Raw genomic sequence first — 24,810 nt, forward strand, 5'->3', positions numbered from 1 at the left:
TGAACGACAGAATGTGAACAAGCCTTCCAAGACTTCAAAGAGTTCTTAGGACGACCGCCTATCTTATCTCGACCACGAGAAGGAGAACCGCTCATATTATATCTCGCAGTAGGAAGCCGGGCAATAGCCTCAGCACTAGTAAGAGAAGACGAAAGTGGGCAACAACCCGTCTACTTCATTAGCAAAGCGCTACAGGGATCCGAGCTGAACTACCAGAAGATGGAAAAGTTTGCGTATGCTCTCATCCTAGCATCTCGACGACTTCGCCCGTACTTCCAGGCTCACACCATTAAGGTTCGAACCAACCAGCCCATAAAAGGAATACTGCAAAAAACGGATTTAGCAGGCAGAATTTTACAATGGGCAGTCGAGTTATCAGAATTTGACCTCCAATATGAAGCCCGGACAGCCATTAAATCACAGCATCTGGCCGATTTTATCGCAGAATTCACAGACGCCTTGGAAACCCCCACAGAATAGAATCTCTACGTGGACGGTTCTTCAAATAAGACTGGAAGCGGCGCAGGCGTGATAATAGAAAGCAACCAAGGAACCCAAGTTGAGCTCTCCCTCAAGTTCGGGTTCCTGGCCTCAAACAACCAGGCGGAATATGAAGCATTATTAGCCGGTTTGAAGTTGGTTACAGAGGTTGGAGCTCAAAAACTCAACATTTACAGCGATTCACAAGTAGTCACCTCGCAGATAACAGGGAGCTATCAAGCCAAAGATCCCACCATGAAAAAGTATTTGAATAAAACAAAAGAACAGCTCGGACAACTCGGGGAATATAAGATCTGCCACATACCCCGCGAACAAAACGCCCGAGCTATCGCACTCTCAAAACTAGCCAGCACCAAACCAGGGGGCAACAATAAAAGCCTCATCCAAGAAATACTACAGAACCCATCAATTTCGGAAGAGAAAATCTTAGCCATAACAAGTCAAGACCAAGGATGGATGACCTCCATAATTAACTACCTCAAAGCAGAGATGCTCCCCACGGAGGAAAAAGAGGAGAAAAGATTAAAAAAGGAGGCACAGTACTACACTATTATAAACAACATCCTGTACAAAAGAGGGATCTCAATACCACTACTAAAATGTGTGCCGACCAACAACACAAAGGAAGTGCTAGAAGAAGTACACGGCGGCGTGTGCGGCAACCATCTCGGAGCACGAGCTCTTGCCAAAAAGTACTCCGAGCGGGATTTTATTGGCCAACCCTACAGAAAGAAGCTATAGAATTTGTAAAGACATGTCAACCATGTCAGAAACATGCCAACTTCCACATCGCCCCGCCAGAAGAGCTCATCAGTGTAACCTCGCCCTGGCCATTTGCAAAATGGGGACTTGATCATCTCGGACCCTTTCCCCAGGGATCAGGACAAGTAAAATTCCTCATAGTCGGAGTAGACTATTTTACAAAATGGATTGAGGCAGAGTCCCTAGCCAACGCCACCGCTCAAAGAAGCCAGAAATTCCTATACAGGAACATTGTCACGAGGTTCGGGGTTCCATACTCCATCACCACAGACAATGGCACTGAATTCACAGACGCATACTTCAGGAGACTAGTAGCCGACTTGAATATAAAGTACCAGTTCACCTCCGTCGAACACCCTCAAGCCAATGGACAGGCTGAAGCTGCCAACAAAGTCATATTGGCTGGGTTAAAATGGAGACTACAAGATGCAAAGGGAGCTTGGGCCGAAGAACTTCCGCAAGTCCTATGGGCATATCGAACAACGCCACACTCCACGACAAATGAATCACCCTTTCGACTAGCATACGGAGTGGAGGCAATGATCCCAGTAGAGATCGAGGAAGGGTCACCCAGAGTAGTCCACTACAATGAAGAGGCCAACTCTCAACTTCAGAAGGAAGAACTCGACCTACTACCTGAAATCCAGGAAAGAGCTCGGATCAGGGAAGAAGCACTAAAACGTCGAATGGCTTCCAGATATAATCAAAAGGTAGTGCCAAGAAGTTTCACGGAGAACGATCTCGTCCTAATCCAAAATAATATTGGAACAACTCGACCAAGAGAAGGAAAGTTGGCAGCAAACTGGAAAGGACTGTACCGAGTTGTAAAAGTACTTGGGAAGGGCTACTACAGACTGTCCGAACTCAATGGATGAGAGCTTCCCAGATCATGGCACGCCTGCAACCTAAGAAGGTACTACAGCTAGAAAAGTAAAAGATCTCACTATTGGATGCACTCTTTTTCCTGAAAAGGGTTTTTAATGAGGCACCAAGTTGAGACTCAAACACTATTCGACATAAAGGGATGAAAAATTCCCACATGTATATATTTGCACTTTCCTTTGAATAAAATATATATTTTAGATATTCTATAAGATTTCAAGACGCATTAATCTGAAGCATTCATCGTCCGATTATAAAGCAACAGATTGGCAGAAAGTGAAAAACAATTTCACTGCACGATCACGATAAAGATAACCGTCCGATAAAGGTGAAAACACGATTCACCCAAAAGACGATATAGAGATGACAACCACTTTCTACAAATTGGCAAAGATGAACACAGAATAATGTAAGAAGTTATCGAAAGTGATCTAAAAAAGAACCTGACGAGGTCTTACGAATTGCTAAAATAATAACTTAAAGACTGGCCGACGTTAAGAAGTTGGACCAAGTCAACCCAAGTTATAAGTAAACCCTGGAAAGAGGTCTGGCCAACCCTATTAAAGAGGATTACTTTAACTTAGAAGGGCCCGACATAACAAAGTCAGCCCAAAATGAAAAAGTTATACAAGTAGTCCCTGAAAGAGACTTGACAAAGGTCCAAAAAAGAGGACTACATAAATAACTTAAAGGAGACCGACATAACGAAGTCGGACTCCTGCTACTAAGAAGTTATAAAAGTAATCCCTGAAAGAAACCTGACTAAGGTCCAAAAAAGAGGACTACAAAAATAACTTAAAGGAGACCGACATAATGAAGTCGGACTCCTACTACTAAGAAGTTATAAAAGTAATCCCTGAAAGAGATCTGACAAAGATCCAAGAAAGAGGATTACAAAAATAACTTAAAGGAGACCGACATAACGAAGTCGGACTCCTACTACTAAAAAGTTATAAAGGCAATCCCTGAAAGAGATCTGACAAAAATCCAAGAAACAGGATTACAAAAATAACTTAGAAAAGGACGACGTAAAGAAGTCGCCCTACTACAAAGCAAGTTACAAAGGTAACCCCTGAGAAAGACGGGACAAAGGACTACCAAAACAACTTGGAGGACCAACTTGAAGAAATCGGTTATAAATCGTCAGAAATATAAGCAAGAGCGAGAAAACCGAAAAACAAGTCGGACCCACATAGCCATAACCTCAAAAGATCCAAGTTACAAACAATAAAGCAAATCCGAAGAGGACGAGTGGCAGGGTTCCAACATCCTCAGAAAACAAAAAGATACCAAGTTAAGTGCAAAAGCATGATATAATCTACAAAGTTATAAAGCTTCAGAGGCCACCAAAATCTACCTCAAAAGATGGAAAGTTACTTTTGTTTGTCAAAACAAAAAGTTGCTAGGCAAGCAACGAGAAAGTACCAGCAGTTAACAAAACATAAAGAGTTTAAAAAGCCCACAAGCCGGGCCAACTACGTAAATATCCAGAATAAATGGGCTAAGGGTTAGAAGACTTTTTAGCAGCATCAGTCCGAGGAGACGGAGGGCGAGTCTGGAGAGGAACAGCATCTACAGTACCATCATCCCGGTTTAAGATCTGACAATCAGGATCAGAAGCGGGAGGGCCGACCTCGGTAGGAATAGCTGGGTTTAGGGTAGAGGACACAGGGGGAGGTTCAACATCATCATCATCCTCGTCATCAGGGACAATCTTGCCATCCCTGATAATGTTATCTAGGCTAAAGAGGGTCAGGTCGGCCTCGGGAGCAATAACCCGAACTTGTTCCTTCAGGTTCTCATAGGCAGCAGTTACACTACCAACAAGATGACCTTGGAGTTCGGAGTAATTAGCTCGGGCATTCTCCAACTCCTTCCTCATGCGCAACACCTCCCGGTAAGATGTCACATAACTATCCTTATGTCTCATAGCCGTGTCCTCGGCCAGCCTCACAAAAGCCGCCAGAGAGATGGAACTCGCTTTTCTCATTCTCCAAATCTTTTTCCAACTTGGCCACCTTCACTTCAAGCTCCTCCTTCAAGCCTTTCATCCGATCAAACTCCTGTTTGGCCTCCTCCATAAAAGCTTTAGTGGCATGGAGAGGAAGACTTTGAGCAGTTCGATATAGGGCCGCTCCCATGTGTGCCATCTTGATACTACTCTGAGTTATATAATCAAAATGATGAAGAAGCGACACGTCGTCCATAGGGAGGACATCATAAGGGCCGATTTGTTGATCTACAAACTCGACCACATCAAAGTTAGGAGCATCAAGGTTGAAAGGCTCAATTGTTTTTTGCTTCTTACTAGGAGGGGCACCAGAAGCTGCAGCAGAAGATTGTGGAGGATCGACTAGACGAACCCGAGGAATAGGAATTGCTTTCCTCGGTCCGGGAGAACTCGGCACAGGAGGCATCACTGGAACCTGAGAAGACCCCTCTCCAGCCGCCTTGGCCGAGATGTTTAGAGCAGCAGTTGCCTTCTTCGCCTTCTTGTAGGCCTTCATAGAATCATTATTTTTCGACATCTCTGAAAATACAGAATCAACCACAAAAGACAAGTTACAACATAGGAGAAGAAAAGCTCAGAAGCAAGTATAAAAACAAGTCAGACAGTACCCAAAAAAGTTCGAACCAAAGATAGATCACTCAAGAATCTCTCGTATCCAGATGGGGAGGTTTCCCCCACAAATCTTTAAGAACAACTACAAAGGCCCGCTCAACCTCATTAAGCATCTCCCATGTATAACGTGGCACTCTCACATTCTTTTGCCACTCTAGAGGAAAAGCGGGCTCATCATTTTCATCAAGAAAAAAGGGGCGGACCCCCTCAACAGCACGAACTCGGAAGAAATAGTTCTTAAAATCTTTAAACGACTCATCATACATGGCAAAAACTTTATGCCCCTGGGCCGATCTGAAAGAGACCCAGGAAGCTTTCTTTTTGGAGGAACCTCCGGGCTTGGCCGAGACGAAAAGATAAAGGAAAAGAGTTTCAGAAGGTGTTATGCCTAACTCTTGGCAAAGCAGTTGAAATATTTTGATAAAACCCCAGGAATTCGGGTGAAGTTGGGACGGAGCAATGTTACATGACCACAACAGGTCAGTTTCAAAAGCAGTAAAAGGAAAAGTAACGTTTAATTGGCTGAAGAAGTATTCATAAGCATAGAAGAAGGGACGCTCCCCCTCGATGGAAGTCGGAAAACAAACTCTCTCATCAGAATCAGGGGCAACAAGCTCATAATCCCCCTCACGGGCACTGTTACCACAAATCCTATGGCGCTTCCTCAGCTCTGTGCAAAATTCAGCATCCACAACAGAAACACACAACAAGACAAGGGAGTCCAGCCAATCGGACATCCCCTCGGGAACTCTGGAAGACATCTCTACAATGTTATTGCGAGAAGACATGAGGCCAACTAATCCTACAAGTAAGAAAAGAAGATGGGATTACTAAAAACATCTTAGACAAGGGAGAAAACAACTCAATACGATACAGGCGAACACACAGAAAAGGAAAACCCCAAGACTCAAACCAAAGTCCTAGGGCATCCTTTGGAGGCAATAATAAAGCAAGGTTCCTAGTAAAAATCTGCTTCTCGCACCCCAGCACCTCTCAAAACAAGAAAAGAAGGCTTCAAACAGCAAGCATTTTCCATCATATTAAAACACAAAAGTCTTCAAAAACATTGATTTTCAGTCTAAGCCAGCAAAAACCATCCCCAAACATCAAGCACGCCAAACAGAAACCATTAAAGATACAACCTTTTTCAGAATCAGACAAAACCAACCGTCAAATAAAGCAAGGAACAGATACGGATAGCGGTACCAAAACAGAAACAACAAGGAACATGCAAAGCCTTAAAAGCATCAAGAAAAAACAAAAAGGATCATGCAGAAGGTGGAGAAACCCCCAGAACGCACATTTCAACAACAATAAGGCACGATGGAAATAGAAAGATCCAAACTTTCTCTAAAGGAAAATCAAAATCAAAACCTCATCAACAAAAAAAAGAGAAAGCACGAAATGGGACTAACCTGGAGACGAAAAAAGCTTCGAGGAAGAAAAATGGAGGCGAAATAAAAGCTGCCCAGAAAATCGCCAAACAAACACCACAACACAAGAAAGCAGAAAGTGCAAACGAAAAACAGAGAGCGAAGAGAGCGGAGAAAAGAAGTTACGAAAAGGGCGAAGGAGAGAAACCGTTTCTGGGTTTTCAAAATCAAAATAAAGAGCCAAAGGGAAACGGGGCAATTAATGTTAAAATTAATGAAAACATTAAACCCTCGCACGTTCCCGAAGCGCCGATATAAAAGCGCGCGCATTTAGAGGCTACATTCAAAAGCCTCTACAAAGAAAGTGACAAAATGCTTGAGGTCGGCTTCAAAGGACCAAAGTCAAAGACTCGACCTCGACAAAAGACCGAGCTCAAGCAGGGGCACTGTTCATACCCTGGGTCACGCTACCCGAGCTGGGATGATTGGCGACAAAGCGACCGACCACTTCAGGTCAGGCTATCCGACCTCTTCTCAAAGAGGTCGGCCAAATCGACAAGAAAGCCCAGCAAAGAGCCCAAATAGAGGAACACGACCCACATCCAAAGGCAGTTCCCTTGAAGATAAGCTGACTTCACCCCAAATAAGATAAGATAAGATAAGATAACTAACTTATCTTATCAGAAAGGTCAGCCCACACTATTATAAATATACTGGAGCACCCAAGTATAACTCATACTCTGATTCTACAATAAACCTGCTTAATACCCGTGCTAACTTAAGCATCGGAGTCTCTTGCAGGTACCCCCCACCCTCTGGTGGCCAAGGATCAGCAGTGCAGCAAGTCCAACAAGTCGGACACAACAGCTCCGGCCGTCACCAGCCAGCCGGACACACCATCTCCGACCAGTACAGAAGATCTCATCCGAGATCGACCTCCAGTTTCAGGTAACCCTCGGAAAACATACCATCTTCGTTGTTGGGAGTTTGGAATAGAAGAGAGACATGATAATGGAAATAAAATTGAAAGCAATTAAATAAATAATAAAATTGAGAAGAAAAAAATTAAATTAGAAGAGAAATAAAATTAAAGGAACATTGAACCTAGAATTGAGAAGAAGCAATCCTAAAATTAAGAGAAATCCTAAATCCTAAATCCTAAGAGAGAGGAGAGAGCCTCTCTCTCTAGAAAACTACATCTAAAACCTAAAATTATGAATTATGAATGAATTGATTCTCCCACTTTATAGCCTCTAATCTATGTTTTCTGGGCCGAAAACTGGGTCAAAAATAGCCCAAAAATCGCCCCCAGCAATTTCTGATACGTCCAATGTAACAACCCTGATTTTCGAGTACATGAGATCTTTTCTGAAAGTACGGATTTCTCCGGAAGATCAGTAAAGGGAACACCTCTGTTATATCATCAAGCATCTCAATCCTCATTATCATTATGTCATCCTTAAGTTAGAACCTCCTCTAAGGCAAGCTCGATAATGCAATCGCGAAGAACCTTGTTTTTGAACCGTATTGGTTGGCAATTTTGATTCTGATTTTCGTAAATAGTCTTTGTTTGATGAACCGGACTCGATTCATGAGAGGAGAGAGATAATAGGATAATATTATCATTATATTAGTATTATAAAATGCTTGAATGACATTATAAGCTTACCTGGTCTGTTTTTGTTAAAAACAAAAAATCGGTTTAACCGGGTTTACGGTTTACTGGTGCAGCTTAGCACCAACACTCTCTGATGAATTTAGCACCGCTAAGGCCTCATTATACATGTTCTATTCTCATAATAAATATGTTACTAGTGTCATTTATGCTAGTAGCTCAGAAAATAATTTTTAGAGATGTTTTTACGAGTGTTCCGATACACATAGTTTTAGTAGTTGTACACCAGAGATATTTTAATATTATTTTAATCCACCTCCAAGCCAACCAATCACAACTCACCTTACACCCCCAAGACCTCCAAGGCTGTCTCATTTCATCATTTTGGCCGAAAATAACAAGAGAGAAAAGAGAGAAACTTTCATGAACACTTAATCTTCAAATCTTGATTTCTTCTGAACTAAAACTCAAATTAAAACTCCGATTTCACCAAAATGATCCTCTCTTATTCCTCTACATAACCATGCAACTTATCAAGGATGGAAATAAGGTGAGATGGATGTCTCCCTCCCATTTCAATTCGGTTTTCAAGGAAAACCATGCAAAATATGTTTTTTCTTGATGTTCTTCCTTAGGAATCATGCTTAACTTGACTTGAGGGCCAAGAAACGTGAATTTCTAGCAATTCTAAGGTGAGATATATCTTCCTAACATACTGAGTGAGATTTGGTCAGTTGAGAGTTTTTGGATTTAAAGTTGTTCTTGATGTGATTTGGGAGGAAAAAGTGCTTAAGGACCACCTGAAAGTTTAACCGAATTAGGAGCAGCAAAACCAGGTAGGGATTGACGAATTTAATCTTGATTGATTGTGTTTGAGTTGTGTGATTATGATATGGTTTATCTGTTCTTGAAATTGATTGTTTGTATGAGTAATTCTTGTTGCAATTTTGGTGAAAATTTGATGAAATTTGATGAAATTCAAGCTATGAATGTGTGTTCTTGTGGCTGCTGGAAAACGAAATCCTAGAGCTTAAATTGAGGTTAAATTTGTGTTAAAATCATGTAGAAAAGATGGGGTTTTAGTGGCTGGAAATTTATTTTGAATTTCGGTAAAAATCGGTTGCTGAAAAGACTGAAAAACGGGTAAAAATAGAGAAAGAATTTGAAGAATATACGAAGAACATGAAGAACACTTTGAGTGTGGTGAAGAACATTGAAGAACACCTTTTAGATCTTAGAAAGGGCAAGGAAGTAAAATTTTTGGTGTTTAAGGGGTTATATGGTAATTTCTGGAAGTTAGGGTGGTAAAAGTAGAAATATTAAAAGTTACGGGTGGTAAAAAGTGAATTTTAAAGGTTAAAAGTAAAAGGTAAGTTAATTTTCGAAAATTTAGTATTAAAATAATAAATAATAATAAAATATTAAATAATAATATTTAATTAAAAATAATATTTTAATAAAAATAATAAAATAATGCGAAAAAGACAGTTTTCTATAAAAGTTTTAGAAAGACAACTTTAAGTGCAGAATCTCATAATTACCTTCATAAAATACTTAGGGAGTGGTAATAACATGATAGTGAGGCAAAGATAAAGAAAAGATAAAAAGTTAAAGAAAAGATAAAAACCAAAGAAAAAGTCTGTAAAATTTTAATAACAGAAAAACAGACAGAGACTAGTGAACGAACTAGGGCAACTTAGTTAGTACTTGAGTTGCGACTACGGTTAGGTGTTATATGAAAAGTTAAACTGTTTCAGTATAGACTTAATGAACTTATACCTGGGACAGGCTAACTATTCATACCGAAATTTACATAAGCTTTAAATACACATGTTAAACAGAGAAATCAGAGTAGAATAAAGTAACACAGAGCACAGAGTAACCAGAGTAAAGTAAAGAGATACAAAGAGAAAAGAATAATATGATAAAGAGAAATGGTTTGAGCCAGGATATTGTAAAAGTGAAAGATGTAAAGTTTGTACAGTATGATTGAATAGAGAAAGAAAGAGGTACTGCATAAGAATGTGAAAATGATGATGAATAATGAGAAGGATGATGAATGATGATAATGAGAATGATTATGTAATGATCTGCTGCGTGAAGGCAGTCAGATAGATAGTGGTACGACCACAGAACGTTTTCCAGTGTTACACAGCTATTGAGAGCTGTACCTGCAACTGATAACCTGGGATCACTTGCAGAGGATATTAATTCATACACGGCTAGAATGCCGCACCTGTAAGGCAAGGATTGCTTACAGAGAATATGATTTCATACACGGTTGGAATGCCGCCACCTGTAAGGCAGAGTTTGCTTACAGAGGATATGACCCATACGTCGGTTAGTGAGAACTGTGCCTATGCTGACTGGAAAACCATACCCGTTTCAGCTGCTTCAGGTTACGTCGGGAGCGGGTAGAAACCGACAGATGAGCTCATTACCTGCGCTAGGGCTAGACATGCATCATACTTGGTTGCGCATTTCCTTTGTTATGATTGTGGTATGAATGTATGCGTTCCTTGTTTGTATTCCATTCTCTGTGCTTGTGTTATTTTCTTGTATTCTTCTATTTGTGTTCTGCTATCTGTTTTCTCTATCTTCTCTACTTATCTGTGTTTTCTAATTACTGCTTCTTTGTATTCTGCTAATAGTCTGCTAAACAACATAGAATTAATGAACGTAACTAATAATCCCGACCCTACTAAGAACTCCCTAGTTCTTACCCCTTCTCTCTCCCTTCCCCCTTTAGATGGAAGTAAGAGTACCTTACCATAGTTCGCTGATGACCATTCGCAAGAAGAGGATTCTGCTCTAGATAGTCTTCTAAGTCTAGGGTGAATATCGTTCTCTGATTATATGTATATACTGTGAGACCAGCCAAGGTCTGCACCCCGTTCGTATGCGCACTTTAACCTAAATCCTGTGTACGAGATTCCTATTGTGTGGCTACTTCATGAGGTACCAGAGAGACGTCCTGTGGAAAAGTCTGATCGTGCAGAGGAGTAGCAGATGATGTTCTATCTTTTGATGTCGTTCCACCTGAATTGAGTTTTGAAGACCTAGAACGTACTTTCCCTCGCTTTAGTAGTTTAGAGGGACTAGGTGAGTATAGAGTCTAGGCTAGCCTAGGTGCCAGCTTAGGGACCTCTTGAACAGGTCAGGACCTGGGATGTTGTATGTATATACATGTATATAGATATTATTTAGCTATATCTAGGGGTGTTCTAACTAACAGTCTATATTTTAATAAAGGCTGAATCACCGAATGTTGTCAACTACTTGTGATGTATTTATGTGTGGTTGTTTATAACTATTTTATCTGTTATTATTTGTGAATTGATTATAAATGATTCTGTCTATTAATCCAAACGTTTTCAAAAAAAAAAAAATACACCTCGCAAATTAACTACGCCTTTAACAACGAATAAGGCTCATATGATAAATAATAGATAATAATTAGGAAGACAAATTGGTAGCGCTCAGTTTCCGGTATGATCTAGACATATTGAAAATTGGGTCGTTACATCCAGCACGTGGCAAAGTCACGCGTACGCGTCGTCCACGCGTAAGCGTGGATTGAGTGTTCGCCAAGTCATGCCTACGCGTGATCCACGCGTGTGCGTCACTTATCTTCAGAGCAGCTATGGCAAATTATATATCGTTGCGAAGCCCCGGATGTTAGCTTTTCAACGCAACTCGAACTTCCTCATTCGGTCTTCTGCAGCTCTAGTTATGATTGATTAAGTGCGAAGAGGTCAGGCTGGACAACTCAGCAATTCCTTTAGTTTCTTGTATTCCTTCCACTTTTGCATGCTTTCTTTCCATCCTCTAAGCCATTCCTGCCCTATAAACCTTGAAAACACTTAACACACATATCAAGGCATCGAATGGTAATAAGGAAGGATTAAACATAACAAAATTAAGGCCAAAGAAGCATGTTTTCAATCATAGCACAAAATGAGGAAGGGGAAATGTAAAACATGCGAATTCTATGAATAAGTGTGAGTTTAGTGGATAGAATCCACTCAATTAAGCACAAGATGTACCACGAAATAGTGGTGCATCAGTATTGTCTTTAGTTTTGTTAGAGTCTTTTATTTTATTTTCTTTTTTTCGAAAAAATCAAAAAAATTTTCAAAAACCTTTTCTTTTCTTTATTTAATCCTTGTTTTTGGTTTGAGTCTTTTGTTGGTGTTCTTGTTGAATTTTCAAATTTCTTGAGTCTTTTTCTAAAAATTTTTCAAAAATAGTGTCTTTTGTTTGAGTCTTGTGTGAATCTTTAACTTTGGTATCTTCTTGCATCTTTTCTTTTAAAATTTTCGAAAATTGTGTCTTTGGTTTTCAAAATTTTTAAGTTTGGTATCCTTTGCGTGTTCTTGTTTTCTTTAAATTCGTTGAGTTTTGTTCTTGGTGTTCTTCTTAATCTTCAAAGTGTTCTAGTTTTTCTTTTCGTTTTGATCTTAAAATTTTTAAGTTTGTTGTCTTTTTGTGGTTTTCCTTGCAATTTTTGCACACTAGGTGTCTTTAGATCTAAAAATTTTAAGTTTGGTATCTTTTAGTTGTTTTTCTCTTTCTTCATTAAATTTAAAAAATAAAAAATATCTTTTCTTTCACTTTAATTTTCGAAAATCATAAAAAAAATTCAAATTTTAAATTCAAAATCATTATCTTATCATATTTTAGTTTTAAATTTCAAATTTAAAATCAAATCTTTTCAGAAATCATATATTTTTCAAATTGCTATCTTATCATTTTATCTTTCTTTAAATTTAAAAAATCTTATCTTATCTTATTTCAAATTCAAATTTTAAAAATTCAATTTCAAAATTCAAAATTTAAATTTCAAATTTCAAAATTTCAAAATCAAATTTTTTTCAAAGATCAAATTTCAAATCTTATCTTTTCAAATCTTTTTCAAATCTTTTTCCAAAAGAGAGAGAAAACAAGTAATTATCTTTACAAATTTGATTTTCAAATCTTTTCATTTAGAACATATCCTTCTTAACCTCTTTTCAAATTTTTATCTTATTTTCTCTTTCTTCTTTTTCAAAACTTCCTAACTAATTCTTCTCTCTTCTAATTTTCAAAAATATCTTCTCTATTTCTCTCTCCTCTTTTTCGAAAATCAACAACTAATTTTCAATTCCATTTAATTAATTAACCTTTATTTTCGAATTAAATAAATAAATAAAATAAAAACAAAAATATTTTAATTCTTGTTTCTCTTCTTACTTCTAATTTTCGGATTCTTCTCTCCTCATAGCCGAATTCTTCTTCTCTCTTTTCTATCTTCACTCTTCTTTCTTTTATCCTCACATCTCACTGGGAGTTTTCTTTCCTTTGGCATAGAAGCTTTCTTTCTTGTTGCATCTGTGTTTTCTTGTTTATGACCAGGAACAGAGATAAAGAGCCTCTCTTTGAACCTGATCCTGAACCAGAAAAAATTCTAAGGAGGCATTTACAACAAGCTAAAGTACAAAACTCTGGAAGAAACCTCTCAGAAAATTTCGAACAAGAAGCTGAAGACATGGCAGACAATGCTAATAATGGAGGAGATACAAGAAAGGTTCTTGTTCACCATGCCTACCTCTGACTTCTATGGCAAAAGTATCTCTATACCTGCCATTGGAACTAACAACTTTGAGCTTATGTCTCAGTTAGTTTCTCTTCTGCAACAGAATTGCAAGTTGCATAGACTTCCACTAGAAGATCCACATCAGTTCCTAGCTGAATTCTTACAAATCTGTGACACTGTTAAGACCAATAGAGTGAATCCTGAGGTCTACAAACTTATACTTTTTCCCTTTGCTGTAAGAGACAAAGCTAGGATATGGTTGGATTCTCAACTTAAAGAAAGCCTAGACTCTTGGGAGAAGCTGGTCATTACTTTCTTGGCCAAATTCTTTCCTCCTCAAAGGATGAGCAAAAGCAGAGTGGAAGTTCAAACCTTCAGACAAAGGGAAGGTGAATCCCTCTATGAAGCTTGAGAAAGATACAAGCAACTGATCAGTAGGTGTCCTCCTGACATGCTCTCAGAATGGTCTATCTTAGGAATTTTCTATGATGGTCTGTCTGAGATGTCCAAAATATCATTGGACAGCTCTGCAGGTTGATCACTCCACTTGAAGAAAATGCCTGCAGAAGTAAGAGAACTCATTGAGATGGTTGCAAACAACCAATTCATGTACACCTCTGAGAGAAACCTTGTGAACAATGGGGTCACTCAGAAGAAAGGAGTTCTTGAAGTTGACACTCTGAATGCCATATTGGCTCAGAATAAGATCTTGACCTAGCAAGTCAATATGATCTCTTAGCATTTGACTAGAATGCAAGCTACAGCTAGCAGCACTCAAGAAGCTTCTTCTAAAGAAGAAGCTTGTGATCTTGAACAACCCACCATGGAAGAGGTGAATTACATGGGAGAACCCTATGGAAATAACTACAATCCCTCATGGAGGAATCATCCTAATCTTTCATGGAAGGATCAACAGAAGCCTCAGCAAGGCTTCAACAATAATCAAGGTGGAAGAACCTAGAACAGGTTCAACAACAGACCATCATTCCCATCTTCTCAGGAACATATGGAGACCCCTAAGTAGAGCATTTCTGAGTTAGTCACTCAGGTATCCAGCCTCTCTAAGACCACTCATAGTTTCATAACTGAAACAAGATCCTCCATCAGAAATTTAGAGGTACAAGTTGGTCAACTAAGTAAGAGAATTCCTGAGACTTCTCCTACTTAGTAAGAGAATTCCTGAGACTTCTCTTTAGATTTGGTCAACTATTATATATTGTTAAAAAGCTCTGGATGTCTACTTTCCAATGCCATCAGAAGCGCATCATTTGAAGCTCTACAGCTCATGTTATATTCCATTGAAGGTGAAGAGGTCAGCTGGCTTGACTACATGTTAATTCCTTTGTATTTTTCAAAGAAGGAGTTGCCAACTTCAACAACTTCAAAGCTCTGCTCCTTTTTTGCTTTTGAGCTTGTTTTGTGCTTTTTTGCTTCTTTCTCTACCATTTTCTACAAAATAAGTCAATTTAAAGAGATCAAAGCAATATATATGACTTAAGCACAACAATACTCAATAATTAAGCCTTAAACCTTAATTTCTTGTGTGAAAAAGCATAGAAAAACACAACATGATGCCCATGCATCAGTTTCCTGCCATTTTGGGTGTTGAACGCCCAGGAAAGACCTCCTTCCTGGCGTTCAACGCTAGCTCTAGTGCCAGTTGGGGCGTTGAACGCCCAATGAGGACTTCCTTACTGGCGTTCAATGCCATCCCAGTCTCTTTAGATTTGGCCAAGAGAAGAGTGCAAGGCCATCACCACTGAGGATGAGGCCAAATCTAAAGAGACTGGGATGGCATTGAACGCCAGTAAGGAAGTCCTCATTGGGCGTTCAACGCCCCAACTGGCACTAGAGCTAGCGTTGAACGCCAGGAAGGAGGTCTTTCCGGGGCGTTCAACACCCAAAATGGCAGGAAACTGATGCATGGGCATCATGTTGTGTTTTTCTATGCTTTTTCACACAAGAAATTAAGGTTTAAGGCTTAATTATTGAGTATTGTTGTGCTTAAGTCATATATATTGCTTTGATCTCTTTAAATTGACTTATTTTGTAGAAAATGGTAGAGAAAGAAGCAAAAAAGCACAAAACAAGCTCAAAAGCAAAAAAGGAGCATAGCTTTGAAGTTGTTGAAGTTGGCAACTCCTTCTTTGAAAAATACAAAGGAATTAACATGTAGTCAAGCCAGCTGACCTCTTCACCTTCAATGGAATATAACATGAGCTGTAGAGCTTCAAATGATGCGCTTCTGATGGCATTGGAAAGTAGACATCCAGAGCTTTTTAACAATATATAATAGTATGAGGTTGACATTCATTTAAAGCTTCAGAAGTTAACTTCATTTGGAGCTTCAGAATCTAAAGGCGTTGGCAACTTGGGAATTCAAGTTAGCAACGCGAGCGACCCTGACCTTGTCCCCTTCAATGTAGCATAACTTGAGCTATAGAGGTCCAATTGAGGTGCTTCCAGTTTCATTGGAAAGCTGACATTCAAAGATTTCTAATGATGGATAATAGTCTATAATGGGCATGAAATTGAACCTCAAACAATAGGCAACTTTAAGCCCCAAAAAAATACAAAGGTGTCGCCAACTTGGGAATTCAAGTTAGCAACGCCAGCCCTTGGGAGAATATGAAGATGTTGCTAATTTGGGTTTGTGAAGGTGTGTTTGCTGATAACGTGCCCGATGAGTTGCTTGGAAAATTTTTCTGCTGTGTGTACGCACAAGATCACTCTTTGGCAAACTGAAGGCGTTACTACCAACGACCCTAGTTTAACCCCCTAGAGCTCAATTTGATTCACTTATCTCACCCAACTCCACTTTAAATCTCAAGCAAGAAAGCCCACAAGTACCAATCAATCATGGCCACAAGAATCATCTAGAATAGTCAATTTTCATTTGATTTTGTAATTTAGGCTAGCTTATAAATAGGCTTTAGTTCATCATAGAGAAGGAGAAAAAAAGAGAACTTTTGGCTGGAAACACATTTTGGAGGGGTCTTCGGACCTTCTCTCCACACTTCTCTTCTCTTCCATTTTCTATCTCACTTTGTAAATATTTTAGTTATGAATTACTAACTCTTTCTATTGGGAAAGAGAGCTCTATTGTAATTCAATGGATTGATTTAATTTCATTCTTCATCTTCAATTCTTCTTTTATTATTGCTTTAGAGAGAGTCTTTGTGCTTCATAGATCTAATTACTACTGAAAGGGGATTGGATCTACTTGAATTACATGTGAGCCTTGAGAAAGGGATCATGGAATTCAGTTTGAGGCTCTTCTCTCATAATCCTCTTGATTAATACATTCTTAGCTGGTATGTGAGATGTAACCACTTTGAACTGAGATCTTGAGGGTTGTGTGGCCTTTGAATCAGAAATTGAATTTCATCTCTTCTCATGACCAATTAGATCAAGAGATTGGCAATTGATCAAGTTAAGAGAAATCAAATCACCAAGAGATTGGGGTTTGGTTACTTATGATTTGCCAAGAAATTAATGATTGCATGATTGAAGAGGAGACGAGAATTGTTGATCCTGAGAGTGCAATAACACTTGATCCCAATGCTTTTCTTTTATTTTTACTTCTAGTTATTTACCTTTCCGTTATTTACTTTCTTGCACTTTACTTTCTTGTACTTTCTATTTCCTTGCATTTTACTTTCCATCACTTTATTTTCCTGCACTTTACTTTTATTTTCTTTACTTTCTTGCTCTTTATTGCTTTCTTTTAATTTCATGTCATTTCCATTTCTTGTTTCTCATCACTCCAAATTGAACCATCTAACTAGAATAATCAACTAACTATTGATTGTTTAATCCTTTAATCTTTGTGGGATTGACCTCACTCTTATGAGTTTTATTACTTGATGCGACCCAGTATACTTGCCGATAGTTAATACGTGAAAATAATTTTTCCATATCAAGTTTTCGGCGCCGTTACCGGGGATTAATTGTGATTAACAAACTACCGGTGGTTGATTACCTAGATTAGACATTTTTTCTCTTTTTGTTTAAGTCATTTAATTCTTTTAATTTTCAATTTTTCTCTTGCTACTAAGGTGTTTGTATTGTTGCCTCACTAAGAACTCCTTATCTCTGACATAAGGAATTTCAACTTTTCTTGGTGATTGTGTTTTACAAAATTCAAATGGAGGTTACTTCACATTTTGATCAATCATATCATATGGGATATTGCCCATCACCACAAAATAATTCAAGTCATTATCTTAATGGTGGCTGGGAATATCACCAAGGAATGATAGATTATGAGCAATCAACCCAATTGGGATAAGCTCCAGGGCCACAAAATGATCAAGACAATTTTATGGGATATTGCCCCACCACCACAAAATGATTCATGTCATTATGCTAATGGTGTATGGGAATATCAACAAGGAGTGATGGAGTGTGAACAATCAAGTGAAATGGGATACCTCCTAGAGTTACAAAATAACTCATATTGTTATGACACTTACACAAATTGTGGCTCGGCAGAAGATTTTGATGCTCCATATTCTAGTCATCAAGAGCCATCATCACTTGATTGTCCCTTGATAATCCCCAATTTTGTGGTTTACTTGTGTTGAATTTAGGGAATTTTATCAACTTTTCCCATATTTATTCACTAAAATAGCATGGTTTTGTAAATTATCCTTAAATTGTGCTTAAGAGTGAAAACATGCTTTTTGGGCCCAAAAATTGATAAATTTAATTCACTTTAATTCCACTCGATGCATTGATATACTTGAGCTATAGAAATCCAAATGAGGCGGTTCTAGTTGCGTTGGAAAGCTAACATTCGGGGCTTCAAAATGATATGCAATTTGCTATAGTTGCCAGGATGTTTGGTGACGCGTACGCGTCGTTCCACGCGCACGCGTCGCAGGATCAGCGTGGGCCATTTTAAGCAACTCGTGGCCAGTGATTTTTAGCTCATTTTATACCCAATTCCACTCATTTCTGATGCTATTGAACCCAAGGATTGAAGGGGGATGAACCAAATAGTCATAGTAGAGTTTCCAACATGTTTTAGGGTAGAATTCTAGAGAGAGAGGAGAGATCCTCTCTTTAGATTTAGGGTTCTTATTTCTGTTTCCTTTTTATCTAGATTTTAATCTTATTTCATTTTAGTTTTCCTTTACCTTTAATTGTTCTAGCATTTTAGTTTACTTACTTCTCTTGTTAATTTCTTATGTTTCTCTCTTTTATGTTGATGAACCATTGTTGGATCTTAATTTCTTCTAATACAATTTTATGTTTTCATGTCTTCTTTTATGTTTATCTTCATTGCTAGTGTTGATTTCTTGCTCATGATAGTTATAGGTTTTGTTAATTCTTGCATTTTGTGATGTTTACTTTTATTGCACTCTAGGTGTTTGATGAAATATTTTCTCTAGTTTTTGAGTAGTTTTCTTTACTCTTGACCTAGGCTAAGGGAATTGAGTGACCTTGAGTCATTGGGTCTCATTGAATTGGTGATTTGAGAACCCTTAGTGGTCAATTTGATAACCATTGACACTAGCCTACTACTAAGTCAATTGGTAGCTAGAGTAGGACTTATGGATTGATGTTGATCAAGCCTATTTGACATACCTCAAGCATAGAGGTAGACTTAATGGGTTGGTCCCTCATAATTATCAATATATGGTTTGTAGACAAGGATGGTGATCTCAATTTTCTATCTTTAGCCAAGAGTTCTATTCCTTTCTTTTATTAGTTTTTGTTATTTACTTTCTTTCTTTTATATTTCCTTGCCAATTACAAATCGAACCCCCTTGTTCTTCATAGCCAATAATTGAGCACTTCATTGTAATTCCTTGTGAGACAACCCGAAGTTTGAATACTTCGGTTAATTTTTATTGGGGTTTGTACTTGTGACAACCAAAATCTATTAAAATTTTAATTGAGCATTACTATTAAAGTTCCGAAGGATTTCAAAGCCCCTGACATGACTCTGTACGATGGTACGTCTGATCCAAGCCATCATTTCAGCTATTTCAGAAGTCGGATGTATCTTACGGATGCCTCAGATGCAATCCGATGTAAAGCTTTCCCAACCACTTTGACCAAGACGGTAATAAAGTGGTTCGACAGCTTGCCGCCAAGGTCAATAGCAAGTGTCGACAACCTCGCCAAGAAGTTTCTAGCTAGATTCTCCATCCAGAAAGACAAAGCCAAGCATGCCCCAAGCCTGCTAGGAATTAAACAAGGAGATCGGGAAAGCCTCTGCAGCTACATGGAAAGATTCAACAAAGCATGTCTGGATATACAAAGTCTGCCTACAGAGGCAGCCATCATGGGTCTCATCAATGGCCTAAGAGAAGGACCCTTTAGCCACTCCGTATCAAAAAAGCATCCAACATCTTTGATCGAGGTACAAGAAAGGGCAGAAAAGTATATTAATATGGAGGAGAACTCTCGACTAGGAGAAACCTCAAAATCCATATTCTCCTAACCACCTCGGGACAAGGATAAAGAGTCCAGGAAAAAAGAAGACCAGCCTACTGAAAAACCTAGAAAATACCACAACTACACTCCTCTCAGGGTGTCCCTTATGGATGTTTATAGAGAGATATGCAACACCTAGAAGATCCCACCCCCTCGCCCGATTAAGCATAAAAGAGGAGGAAGTGGACAGAGTACTGCGAATACCACCGAGTCTACAGGCACCCCACCAACGAATGCTACGACCTAAAGAACATCATAGAGAAGCTATCCCAGGAAGGAAGACTAAACAGGTTCCTGGCCAACAAAACAGACGAACCGAGGAAGAGAAGAAGGGACGAAGAGGTCGGACGAGCTGAACGTCCTCCTCACACCCCTGAGAGGCATCTTCACATGATAAAAGGTGGATTCGCAGGAGGAGGGATCTCTAAATTGTCTCGAAAAAGACACCTTAAAGAGGTATATCATGTTGAAAGGGACCGATCACCCGACCTCCTCACTATTACTTTCACCCAAGAAGACGCCATGGGCATCATCTCAGGGCACGATGACCTCATGGTCATTACCATAATACTTGCCAATGCCAACCTCCACCGAACATTAATCGACCAAGGAAACTCTGCAGATATACTATTCAAAATCACCTTCGACAAGCTCAGTTTACAAGAAAAGGAGCTTAGAGCATATCCAAATAGCCTATTCAGGCTAGAAGACGCTCCAATTCAACCATTAGGGTTCATCTCATTACACACAACCTTTGGAAAAGGAGTTCGGTCTAGGACGTTGAGTATAGACTACATTGTAGTCGATGTGAGCTCAGCCTACAACGCTTTAATAGGTTGGACAATGCTAAACCAGCTCACCGCCGTGGTCTCCACTCCACACCTATGCATGAAGTTCCCTACTCCGGAAGGAATCGCTACCATAAAGGGAGACCAAAAACTAGCGTGATGCTATTACAACGAAAGTCTAAACCTCAAAGGTGACCCCAGAGGAAAAAAACCAATATTATAGAACTCGGGGGAATCCGAGCTCGCGAAGAACTCTGCCCTCAGCCAGAAGGTGAAACCCAAGAAGTTCAAATTGGAGACGCTCCAGACAAAATAACAAGTATAGGAGCAAATCTGAGAGAAGACTTAAAGGAACTGCTAATAAAGCTCCTAAAAGATAACTCTGAACTCTTTGCATGGAAGGCCACCGACATGCCTGGTATTGATCCTAGACTAATGTGCCACAAGTTAGTCGTATACCCAGGATCTCAGCCAGTGCAGCAAAAACGTAGGAAGCTCGGCCCGAAAAGGTCACAAGCTATAGAGGAGCAGGTACAGGCCTTGTTGGAGGGCGGGTTTATAAGGGAGGTAAAATACCCATTATGGCTAGCCAATGTAGTGTTGGTCAAAAAGTCAAATGGGAAGTGGCGGATGTACACCGATTACATCGACCTCAACAAAGCCTGCCCAAAAGATCCCTACTCACTCCCAAACATCGACACACTAGTTGACGCTTCGTCAGGATATCAGTTCCTCTCCTTCATGGATGCTTACTCGGGATACAACCAGATCCCAATGTACCAACCCGACCAAGGGAAGACATCCTTCTTAACCCCAAAAGCAAACTATTGCTATATAGTTATGCCCTTCGGACTCAAGAATGCAGGGGCTACCTACCAAAGACTGATGAACAAAGTCTTCGCCGACCACATCGGAAAGCTAATGGAGGTGTATGTAGATGACATGCTGGTAAAAACACAAAGTGAGGAATCGTTGTTAGCCGACCTCACTAAAGTGTTCGACACCATAAGAAAGCATGGTACGCGACTTAACCCTACAAAGTGCACCTTCGCAGTAGAAGCTGGCAAATTCCTGGGCTTCATGCTCACCCAAAGAGGAATCGAAGCAAATCCAGATAAATGTCAGGACATACTTCGCATGAAAAGTCTGACCTGTGTCAAAGAGGTCCAGCAGCTCAATGGAAGACTAGCGGCTCTGTCTAGGTTCCTAGCTAGATCAGCCTTAAGATCCCTCCCCTTCTATGCAACATTAAGGTTCGATTGGACCCTAGAATGCGAACAAGCCTTCCAAGATTTTAAGAAATTTCTGGGGCAACCACCTGTCCTTACTCGACCTCAGGAAGGTGAAGAGCTCATACTATACCTCGCCGTAGGAAGTCAGACAAATAGCATCAGCACTAGTCAGAGAAGACGAAAGTGGGCAACAACCCATCTACTTCATCAGTAAGGCTTTACAAGGGGCTAAATTAAACTATCAAAAGATAGAAAAGTTCGCCTACACCCTCATACTCACTTCCCGATGACTCCGACCATACTTTCAAGCTCACACCATCAGAGTATGGAACAACCAACCCATAAAAGGGATCTTACAGAAAATAGACTTAGCTGGAAGAATCCTATAATGGGCAATCGAGCTGTTCGAATTCGACATCGAGTATGAAGCTTGGACAGCTATTAAATCTCAGTACCTGGTCGACTTCATTGTAGAGTATACTGACACCCCGGGAACCCCCACAAAGTGGAGCCTTTATGTAGATGGCTCCTCAAACAAAACCGGGAGTGGCACAGGCGTCATTTTAGAAAGCGATCAGGGAACCCAAATCGAGCTCTCCTTAAAGTTTGAGTTTTTTGCCTCAAATAATCAAGTTGAATATGAAGCACTACTGGCTGGTTTGAGGCTGGCTAGGGAAGTGGGAGCTCAAAGACATACCATCTTTAGCGACTCCCAAGTAGTCACTTCGCAAATAGAAGGGAGTATCAAGCTAAGGACCCCACTATGAAAAAATATCTTGACAAAATCAAAGAACAGCTCGGACAATTTAAGGGATCTGAGGTCCGACACATACCCCGAGAACAGAATGCCCGAGCTGATGCACTCTCAAAACTAGCCAGCACCAAACCAGGGGGCAACAATAGAATTCTCATCCAAGAAACACTCCGAAGTCCATCAACCTTGGAGGAAGAAAAGATCCTAGCCATATCAGGACAGAATCAAGGATGGATGACTCCCATAATCAACTACCTCAAGTCAGAAATACTTTCTGCAGACAAAAAAAGAGGTAAAATGGCTAGTACGAGAAGCACAGTACTACACCATAGTACAAGATGTCCTATATAAGAGAAATCTCTACACCTCTCCTAAAATGCGTCCCAACCTCCGCAACAAGAGAAGTTCTCGAAGAAGTCCACAGTGGCATGTGTAGCAATCACCTTGGGACACGAGCCCTTGCCAAAAAGGTACTCCGAGCTGGGTTCTACTGGTCAAACTTGCAAAGGAAAGCAATAGAGTTTGTCAAAACATGCCAACCATGCCAGAAGCTGCCAACTTCTACACAGCTCCACCTGAAGAGCTCATCTGCATTACTTCACCTTGGCCATTCGCAAAGTGAGGGCTCGACCTCCTTGGACCCTTCTCCCAAGGCCCGGGACAAGTCAAGTTTCTCATTGTAAGCATAGACTACTTCACAAAGTGGATTGAAGCAGAGCCATTAGCTAATGCCACCACCCAAAGAAGTCAGAAATTTCTATACAGAAGCATTGTCACAAGGTCTAGGATCCCATGCTCCATCACCACAGATAATGGTACTCAGTTCACCGACACAGGCTTTAGAAATCTGGTAGCTGATTTAAAAATCAAGCACCAGTTCACCTCTGTCGAGCACCCACAAGCCAATGGACAGGCGGAAGCCGCCAACAAAGTCATACTGGATGGGTTAAAATGGAGATTATAGGATGCCAAGGGAGCTTGGGCCGAAGAGCTCCCACAAGTCCTATGGGCATATCGGATAACACCATATTCAACCACTGGAGAATCACCATTCCTACTTACTTACAGAATGAAGGCAATGATTCCCGTGGAGATAGAAGAAGGATCTCCTAGAATGATCCTCTATAATGAAGATACCAAATCCCAAGATCAAAGGGAAGAGCTCGACCTACTTCCAGAAGTCCGAGAAAGAGTTCGAATTAGAGAGGAAGCCCTAAAGCGTTGAATGGCTCTGAGGTATAATTGAAAGGTAGTCCAATGAAGCTTCTCCACCAACGATTTTATCTTAATCCGAAATGATATCGGAGTAGGTCGGTCAAGAGAGGGGAAGCTAGCAGCTAATTGGAAATGACCATACCAAGTAACAGAAGTACTAGGAAAAGGTTACTACAAGGCGTCCGACCTTGAGGGGCGAGAGCTACCAAGGTCATGGCATACCTATAACCTAAGAAGAAGTCATCAATTCCCTAAAACATTTCCTACCAAGACGCATTAATCTAAGCTCATAAAATGCAAAAATTCATCGTCCAATTACAAAGAGGTCGGCAAGGTGAAAACCAAATTTATCGCCCGATTACAAAGAGGTTGGCAAGGTGAAAGTGATAGAAACAAGATAATGCAAGAAGTTATAAAAAGTAGACCATAAAAAGCGGCCTGACGAGGTCTGACAAATAATGGACTACTAAAAATAACTTAACAAGGCCCGACATAGAGTGTCAGATGATGAGCGGATAATTTATACGCTTTTTGGCATTGTTTTTAGTATGTTTTTAGTAGAATCTAGTTACTTTTAGGGATGTTTTCATTAGTTTTTTATGTTAAATTCACATTTCTGGACTTTACTATGAGTTTGTGTATTTTTCCATAATTTCAGGTATTTTCTAGCTGAAATTGAGGGACTTGAGCAAAAATCAGATTCAGAGGTTGAAGAAGGACTGCTGATGCTGTTGGATTCTGACCTCCCTGCACTCAAAATAGATTTTCTGGAGCTACAGAACTCAAAATAGCGCGCTTCCAATTGAGTTGGAAAGTAGATATCCAGGGCCTTCCAGAAATATATAATAGTCCATACTTTTCCCAAGTTTAGACGACGCAAACTGGCGTTCAACTCCAGCTCTATGCCCAATTCTGGCGTCCAGCGCCAGAAACAAGTTGCAAAGTGGAGTTCAACGCCCAAAATGGCACAAAAGCTGGCGTTCAACTCCAAGAATGACCCCTCCACGTGTAGACTTCAAGCTCAGCCCAAGCACACACCAAGT

At 39.9% G+C, this 24,810-nt stretch overlaps 1 protein-coding gene across 1 annotated transcript; it reads left to right on the forward strand.

Annotated features, from left to right (window-relative positions):
* The first annotated feature begins 20,300 nt into the window (after positions 1 to 20,300).
* Positions 20,301 to 20,726, forward strand: LOC140180133 (uncharacterized). The gene has a single exon (XM_072220541.1). It carries the CDS (start codon positions 20,301 to 20,303, stop codon positions 20,724 to 20,726), a length of 426 nt encoding a protein of 141 aa, XP_072076642.1.
* The last annotated feature ends 4,084 nt before the right edge of the window (positions 20,727 to 24,810 follow it).

This window comes from Arachis hypogaea, chromosome 16, assembly GCF_003086295.3.
Source record: "Arachis hypogaea cultivar Tifrunner chromosome 16, arahy.Tifrunner.gnm2.J5K5, whole genome shotgun sequence".
NCBI classification, from domain to species: domain Eukaryota; kingdom Viridiplantae; phylum Streptophyta; class Magnoliopsida; order Fabales; family Fabaceae; genus Arachis; species Arachis hypogaea.